This window comes from Microtus ochrogaster, chromosome 2 (assembly GCF_000317375.1).
Source record: "Microtus ochrogaster isolate Prairie Vole_2 chromosome 2, MicOch1.0, whole genome shotgun sequence".
In the NCBI taxonomy this organism is placed as follows: Eukaryota; Metazoa; Chordata; class Mammalia; order Rodentia; family Cricetidae; genus Microtus; species Microtus ochrogaster.
This window is the reverse complement of record NC_022010.1, coordinates 7425145-7434059: the sequence shown is the minus strand read 5'-3', so window position 1 is coordinate 7434059 and position 8915 is coordinate 7425145. Positions and strand designations below refer to the sequence as shown.

The window sequence follows — 8915 nt, the reverse complement described above, 5'->3', positions numbered from 1 at the left end:
CTTAACACCCTTTCTTAATCATAATGACCCCAGAGATTGTAGCCCAAGACGATGAGGCTGAAATCAAAGTAGGAAGAATAAGGAACGACTCCAAAAAAGGTTTTGTTTTTTGTTTTTGTTTTTTTTTTAATTCCCCAAGCTGGCAGGGTCTTTTATTAGGGTGACAAAATAGCAGGTTGAAAATTAAGGACTGCATTTTCCGGGCAGATTCATCACGAGAGGGAATTTCCCTCTCCCCCAAGCAATTAAGTCTTAGAGTTCTGGGGTGTCGGGATTGCCCAACCCAAGGGAGCAGGAAAGCCTCAGAACAGGGGACAACAGCTGAACTGTTAAACCCCCAAAGGGCCCTAGAGGGAAGAGGTGGGAGTGGAGGATGAGAGGAAGAACTCTTCATTTCTCCACAGAGCTGTTGAACAGCCAGAAGGGCAGGACAGGGGGCTAGAGAAGCGTGCCCGTAGCCAGGGTCTTACCAACTGACACGGGCAGGTGATTTGCCCAGAGACCCTATTCACAAACAGATGCTGGGCCCCCCACGTCTAACAAGCCCCCAGGCGCTGGAGCTCACGTTCTGTCTCCACTTAGCTCTCAGAGGAGTTTAAACTAATTGTGTGGTTTTGAAGCGATGATAAAAGTTCAGGATTGTCACAAGTCTGTCACAAACTAAGAGAAAAAAAAATAGAGCTGTCAGTATTCAGAGAGGTGTGTCTGTGTATGTGTGTGTGTGTGTTTGTGTGTATGTGTGTCTGTGCCTGTGTGTGTGTCTATGCATCTCTGTGTGTTTGTCTGTGTGAATCAGCCTTATGCTACTTTAACGTGACACCTGAGATAATGAATTTACACACAGAAGTTTCCTTGGCTCACAGTCTTACGGGCATCCATCTGTGGTAGGCTGGTACCTCTGCTTTTAAGCCTGTGGTGAAACAGAACATCATGGCTGGAGCACATGGTGGAGAAAGTATTCATTTCATGGTAGACAGGAAGTGAAGAGAGATAGGAAGATCCTGGGTTCCGGTTATCCCCATCAAGGGCACGCCTATCTATGACCTAAAGACCTCCTACCAGGTACCACTTCTGAGACGCCTCTTGATAGTACCAAGCAAACACACAGACCTTGTGACCCTCATTGTGACCCTGGCAGATCTAAACCAACCGACAAAGGGCCCCTCTTTCAAGAGGCTGCAGGAAGCACTAATGGACTGATGGCCCTCTTCCAACATTTGGGCCACAGTTTCCTGAACAACTTCAAGGGAAAGAAGGGGAAAACTGGGCTCTCAGTCCCACTGGTCACCTTTGGCCTTGGCCCATGTTCATTCATGGGTGAGAAAGCCTGCATGCATGCACACACTCACACCCACCCTTACACACACACACACACTCAAAAAAACAAAAACAAAATAAACTTAAACAAAGTGTTTTTATCTGTAGCTGCTTGCACCTGAATCCAGGGCCCTCCTAAATGACAACGTGGCGGGCCAGAAAGTGCTCCCTGCTATGGGTTGAGGCATGAACTCCCAGAAGTGGTGAGCTCCCCCTGACTTGATTTGCTGGAGGTACTTCAGCCCTTATTTTGAACACAGTTTGTCTCTGCTCTGTCTCCCAGTGGAGTCCTCCAGCCTCCCTACTGATGACACACATGAAACACTATCTCAGGTTTCCTGCTCAAATCTTATACTGGAAATTTGAGCTGAGCGCAATAGCTTGTGCCTTTACTTCCAGTATTTGAAGGGCTGAAGCAGGGGCATTGCCTTGAGTCTAAAGCCAGCTGTGCTACATCACCTAAAAGGAAGAGAGGAAGGGAAGGTGGCAGTGTGTGTGTGTGGGGCAACAACACTCTTGTTGGGGGAGGTTTAAAGCCTCCCCGGTACTCTTTAAAAACCATTTTACTTTGTGTGTGTGTGTGTGTGTGTGTGTGTGTGTGTGTGTGTGTGTGTGTGTATACAGGTAAGTGTAGGTGCTCTTAGAGGTCAGAAGAGGGCGCCAGATCCCTCTACAGTTGGAGTTACAGGTGGTTGTGAGCCACATGAGATGGGTACTGGGAACTGAACTCCACTCCTCTGCTGGATCAGTAGGAGCTCACATCCTTGCAGCCCATGCCCAAGTAGTTTTAATCCTGAACCATCCATACCCATTTTTCAGATGCCAGTATTGAGATCAAAAGCCATGCTAAGTAGCTTACCAACAGGACTCTATCTTCAGATAATGGCCAAAGTGGAAATATGCAGCCTCCTCATGTACACACAGGGCATTAATAGAACATCTCAGTTTTTACACAATGTCCCAGTGAGTACTGCTAAGTCAGACTCGATGGGGCAGGGCACTGGTTGGTGTAGCGAGCCTGACAAGATTGCCATTACAAGATGGCGCCGACATCCTGTCTTGTTGGTTATAAACAACTCCATATTTGGCTATACCTTTGAGAGCTGTGTGTCCCCCCCCCCTTCCCGCATGTGCGGTGGATAAGGGTCCCTGGGCCTATCCTGACGCAGTCTTGTGTCAGCTGATGATGGCAGCCAATCACAGGGCGACCCATGTGCCAGTTCCCTATGTAAGCAGCTGCCTTAGTGCTCTGGGGGGGGGCCCCTCGTTCCCTGCCCCTCGTTCCCTGCCCCCTCTCGCTTCATGCTCCTTCAACCAAGGGCACTCCAATTAAAGCGTGATCTGAGAAGAATCCTTGTGTGGTGGTTGTTCTTTCTCGCTGGTCGAGGAGTTCGCTGCAGGTTGGGACTAAATTCTTAAGTTAGATCCAATACATCTGACCAAACAAGATGGAATTACCATACCAGGACACATATCATCAAATGGAACTTTAAGATGAACCAGTTTTCCAAAAACAGACAATATGGGAACAGGTGGCCAAATGGGCCCAGCTGACTGAAGTAGGCACAGTAAGAATGTCCTGTCACTTTAATCATTTATATTATTCTATGTTCTGTGAGTATAGTGAAATACCTGAGTCATGTGTGATGCAAAAAGGTTTATTTAGCTCACGGTTTTTGAAGCTAAGAATCCATAATTGGACTGGGCACGGTGGCACATACCTTTAATCCCAGCACTCGGGAGGCAGAGGCAGGTGGATCTCTGTGAGTGTGAGGCCAGCCTGGTCTACAGAGCAAGTTCCATGACAGCCAGAGCTGTTACACAAAAAAACTCATCTCAAAATAATAATTAATAATAATAATAATGAGTCTATAATTGGTGCCATCCATTGGATGAGGACAAATGGGGATGTCATCACAGTGGCAGAAAAAGCCAGAGATAATCAGAAGTCTGAATTCTTTGTCATATCACCACAAAACAATACTTAGTCTCCTGTGTGAGAAGATACCAGCCCTTCGTAGGGAACCACATTTAATAAAGATGGGAAGACCTACCCTAAACGTGGGCAATGCCAGTCCTTGGTCTGTGGTCCAGAACTATAAAAAGGAGAAGGCAGGCCTGGTGGTGGTGGTGCATTTGCCTTTAATCCTAGAGGCAGGTGGATCTCAGTGAGTTCAAGGCCAGCCTGATCTACAAAGCAGGTTCTAGGAGAGCCAAGACTGTCACCCAGAGAAACCCTGTCTCAAAAAAGCAAGGGGAAAAAAGGTGAAAGTGTGTTGTGCGTCAGCGTTCATCTCCTTCTGCCTCTTGACTGCAGATGCAACATGGCCAGCTGCCTCTCTTGCTCACTGCCTGCCTTTTCCACCATTGTGGGACATCACACCCTTAAACCAGGAGCCAAAACAGACAAGCTCTCCCTTCAGACGCTTTTGTATGGTATTTTGTTACAGTAATTACCATAGACACAACTGTAAAACAACCACTTGACTCTCTGACCTTTGTGTCTGAAGGGGATATAATGAAGGGCTGACAGTCTGTTGATAGAGGTTTCTGTCCTGCCTGTCCCCCAGCCATTTAGTTCCAAAGAAACACACAGAGGTCTACAGTAATTATGAAGTGGTTGACATATTAGCGCTGGCTTCTTATTAACTTAGTCTTACATCTTAAATTAAACCATAATTCTTCTGTGTTAGCCACGTGGCTTGGTACCTTTTAGCAGTGAGGCAATCTCATGTTGCTTCCTCTGCATCTGGGTGATGACTGCAGACTGAGCCTTTCCTGGGTTCCAGGCAGGGGTTAGGCTGCAGCAACAGCTGCCCCAGTGTTGAGGTCTGTCCTTTCTCTCCCCTCCCCGCCCCTGTTGGTGACAATCGCTATGTCTCCCTCCCAGCATTGCTCCCCGACCCCAGCCTTGGGTGTTCCTTGTGTCTTCATCTTGTCCATTGTGACAGTGTCTCCCCAGGAGTTGGGAGATTGGAAGCAGGGAGTTCTAATCCACAGAGTAAACCCTAGGTCAGTTGAGGCTATAGAGACCCTGTCTTAAAATGAAAGCAAGTAACTAATAATAAAGGCTTTATTGTAGATGCTATGCACACTTTTTATGGAAAATTCAGAGCAACAAAAAAAGTGAAAGTTGAGCTGTTGAGATGGCCCAGTGGAGAAAGAGACCTGCAGCCAAGTTGCAGATGAACACAGATTAATTAATTTTTTTTTTCAAGACAGGGTCTCACCATGTAGCTCTGGCTGTCCTGGAACTCACTTTGTAGACCTTGAACTCAGAGATACGCCTACCTCTGCCTCCCAAGTGCTGAGATTGAAGGCGTGTGCCACCATGTCTGGCTCAAAATAAATTTTAAAGATGAAAATAAAATTGATCTGGAATTCTCTTGATGTAAGGGAAAAGGTATGTGTGTATGTATGTGTATGTTTAGGTATGTGTGAGTGTATGTGTTTATGTGTGTAAGCGTACATGTATATGAAAGTGGAAATCTATTTATGATGTATGTATGTTTATGTAACTGTATTCCTGTGCATATATATGTACGTGTATGTGTATGTGAGTGCAAGTGTATGTATTTACATGTATGTGTGTGAGTGTCTATGTGGCTGCTGTGTATACGTATGAATAGATGTATGTTTGCATGTATAACTGTGTTTTCGCGTGTATATGGCCGTACGCGCGCGCGTGTGTGTGTTTGTGTGTGTGTGCGCGCGCGAGCGCGCGCGTGCGTGTTTTTGTGTTGTTGGTTATGGAACCCAAGGCGAGGAATTGTTTCTGGCTGTGGAACCTGCTGCTCCTTTGAGGCTTGCCCTTGAGCTGGCAGGGTCTGACTCTGGCAAGGCCCTCGGTGGCACGGGCTGCAGCGCGCGGTCTCCCTGGACCTCCTGCGTGGCTGAGACAGCCCGCTCCAGCTGGAATGGCCAGCTGTAGCGGGGCAGCGGATCCGCGCCTCGAGTTACCTAGCAACTAGCGCCTTAGCAACAGGGAAGAGGCGGGCGGGAGGGAGGAAGCCGGAAGCGAGAGGCGAAGCCTCGCGAGGGTTGGTTTGCGCGCGGACTCCGAGTGCGGCCGGTCGGTGGCCCGGTCCCGTAGCATCTGTCACTCATGGCGGCGGCGTTTCCGCAGCAGCGGCCGGCCGAGGCCCGGGCCCGGAACTTGCCCTGGTAGGAGCGGCCCCGCATCCTGCTTCCCACCCTTCTTTCTAGAAGCTTTGCGATCCTTTTCCCTCTCCCGGCCTGCGGCCCGGATCGGCGCTGCAGACACCCGGCCCTGGCGCCGCAGCCTTGCCTGCAGCCGTCCGCTCGCCCGCGTCCACACCAAACAGCCCTGCTACTGGGGCCTGAGCGCAGTTTAGCCATCCTCGGGTGCCTCGAGCATCGCCATTGCGCTTTGATGACCCTAAGAGATCGATCCTGGCTTTCTCTAGAAAGGCTCAGAGACTGAGGGAGTGGGTAGGCTTGGATTCGAACTCAAGTGTCCGAATTCAGCGCTTGCTTTCTTTTTTCCTTTCATATTACTATTTATTTATTTGCGGGGGAGGGGAGCGTAGCAGCACACCTGCGTGGAGGGTAGAGGACAACTTGTAGAACCCGGTTCCTTCCGCCAACGAGGATTCCCTGGATCGAAACCCAGGTCTTCAGACTTAGCGTCAAGTGCCGTTACTTGCTGAGCCATCTCGGGATCCAGGGCTTGCATTCTGAACAATTCCACAGCACCTAGCGATGTTTTAAGCAAGCCTGACCATTCTTTTTACTTTCCTGGTCTATGCCCGAAGAGGAAGAATTATCTTGGGCCACACGTTAAAGTCACAGGACTGGAGTCACAGACTGTGGCATTTTGAGTCTGGCTTCTCGAACTCAAGTTGTCCCATGCTGTAGCCTGGCTCGGCCAAATCCTAACTTGCTTGTGGAAATCTGAGTGTGACTTCCTTTGCAGATTCACGTGCCAGTGGAAATCTGAGTGTGATTTCCTTCTCAAATTCACGTGCCAGTCCAAATTATTGAGGTTCAGTGCTGTTTACTTGGAGGCCTCCTGTGGGGATGGGGCAACAGGGAGCTCCTGCCCACTGTGGCCACTACCACCTTCTGCCCACTGCCCACGTCTTACAGCTAATGGCCTGACAGATGTCCCCTGGGGGACAGACCCCACCACTGGTTGTGAGAGCTATTGGCTGTGTTGGGATGCGAAGGGGCTTGTTTGCGTGTGACAGAACGTGGCTGTATATGCCGTGACTTGTGCTGAATCCTGTTCCAGGGTTGAAAAGTACCGGCCACAGACCCTAGGCGATCTCATTTCTCATCAGGACGTTCTGAGTACTAGTGAGTATCCCTGTCAGTAGCTCTTGTCCTTGTGGGAGGGCTTGGTTACATCTGGTGATGATGCTGTCTTCACTGGGTGACAGTGTAAAGGGTGACCTGGACTTTATAGGAGGGGGTGTGTTCATTCCTTTTCCATATGTGCACCAAAATACCTACAGGACAAAATGTGAAAGGTGGATTTATTTTTATTGTGTAGGTGTTTTGTTTACACATTTATGTCTGTGCACGATGTGTGCCTGGTGCCTCCAGAGGCCAGAAGAGGTAACTGGGTCCTCTGGAAGGCAACTGTGAGCCAGTGTGGGTGCTAGGAGCCAAACCCTGTCCTCTGTAAGGACAGCAAGCCCTCACTTGACTGCTGAACCATCTTTCCAATTCCCTACCCCCTAAGAAGACAATTTAGAGGAGGGAAGATTGATTTTCCTTCATGGGTTCAGAGGTTTTGGCCCACAGTCTCTGGATCCATTAACTATAGGCTCTTGGTGAGCACAACTTCATGGCCTGGGGAGCACTGATCTCTCCATGGTAAACAGGAAGTAGAGAGCTAGGAAGGGGTCAGGTACTACCCTCAAAGGCATGTCTCCAGTGACCTGCTTCCTCCAACGAGGCTGTGCCTCTCACTTTTCTAGAACATCCCAAGGTAGCTAGTGTAAGTCCACAGAAGACACAGCCAAACCATGATATGACTTCTGGACTTACCCTCCCCACATCTGCCTCTGACTGGGACTGAAGGACTTCCGTGAATGTGAGGGTCCCAGGGACTGACGGTGTCTCCTTCCTCCTGCCTCAGTTCAGAAGTTCATCAGTGAAGACCGCCTGCCACACCTGCTTTTCTATGGCCCTCCGGGGACAGGAAAGACGTCCACCATCCTGGCCTGTGCCAAGCAGCTGTACAAAGATAAGGAATTTGGCTCCATGGTCTTGGAGGTGAACAGGACAGTCTCGCTCTAGAGGGAGTTCAGGCTCTTACTTTTTAGTTCCGCTACTTCTCTTTTCCTCCCTGGCCTTCCGGGTCCTGGTTGGGGTGGTGTCAAATGGGGATGCTGTTTGGACCCACTAGGGAGTTAACACTGGGCAGCCTCCACTTCCTGCAGGGCCCAACTCAGAGGTCATGCCCTCCCCACAGCCTGCTCGACCTGCTCATAGCTCTTGTTGAACCCCCTTCAGATTTAGGGGTGGTAACGAAAGCCTCTGTACAGCAGTGGTTTTCAACCTTCCTAATGCTGTGACGTTAATACAGTTCTTCCTGCTGTGGGGAACCCCAGTCATAAAATTATTTTCATTGCTACTTCATAACTGTAATTTTGCTAATTGTGAATTGTAAAGTAAATATTTGTGTTTTCTTTTTTTTTTTAATTTTTATTTATTTATTATGTATACAGTGTTCTGTTTGCATGTATGCCTGCAGGCCAGAAGAGGGCACCAGATCTCATTACCGATGGTTGTGAGCCACCATGTGGCTGCTGGGAACTGAACTAAGGATCTCAGGAAGAGCAATCAGTGCTCCCAACCTCCGAGCCATCTCACCAACCAATATTTGTGTTTTCCAGTGGCCTTAGGTGACATCTGTGAAAGGGTCCATTAGATAGATGCCCCTCTAAAAGGGGTCACGACCCACAGGTTGAGAACCATTGCTTTAGCCTCACAAACACCTTTGAAATGTCCTTTTCTTCATCTGGATCTTCTTAGATTACTGCACGGAGATATGCCACCTGAGGCAGGTGGGACCCTGACTGATAATACCCTTAGGTTATAAAAATCTAAATGTTGTGTTTGAAAGAAAAGCATTTGAAGGACTAGGATGTAGCTCCGCTGTTAGAGTACCTGCCACCATACCTGCAGGCCTGGGTTGGATCTGAGCATAGAATAACAGATGCACACCTATAATCCCAGCCCTCGGGAAGTGGAGGCAGGAGGATCAGACGTTCATGGTCATCTTAGGTTATGTGAGCTCAAGACCAACTTGAAGACAAAGACCCTCACTCAAATAAAAGTGTTTGACTTACACAGTAGACATGAGGCTCAGCCCTAGCTGTTCGGTGTTCTTGCTTTAGCTTATTCCACACCTGATGGCCTCCAGGGGGTAAGAACTAAAATTAGCATCATTTTCTCATGGTAGAGGTACTGGCTCAGGATCACCAGGCCCGGTGTTTATTCCATAAGTTTATGTGGGTGTGGTGCAGTGAGGCTGAGTACAGGGGATTCATTCTGAACGATGGTATCTTAGCTGTCATTAGGTCTGGAGAACTAGCTGGCACTAGTGGAGTATCTTAGCTGTCATT

At 48.8% G+C, this 8915-nt stretch overlaps 1 protein-coding gene across 1 annotated transcript in view; it reads left to right on the top strand.

Annotated features, from left to right (window-relative positions):
• Positions 1-5376: 5376 nt before the first annotated feature.
• Rfc5 (replication factor C subunit 5) overlaps positions 5377-8915 on the top strand; it is a 10668-nt gene continuing 7129 nt past the window's right edge. Inside the window, exons 1-3 of the mRNA XM_005344333.2 lie at positions 5377-5481; positions 6572-6636; positions 7424-7560. Coding sequence (XP_005344390.1) covers positions 5423-5481; positions 6572-6636; positions 7424-7560 — 261 coding nt within the window. The 5' untranslated portion in view covers positions 5377-5422. The remainder of the gene's footprint in view (positions 5482-6571; positions 6637-7423; positions 7561-8915) is intronic.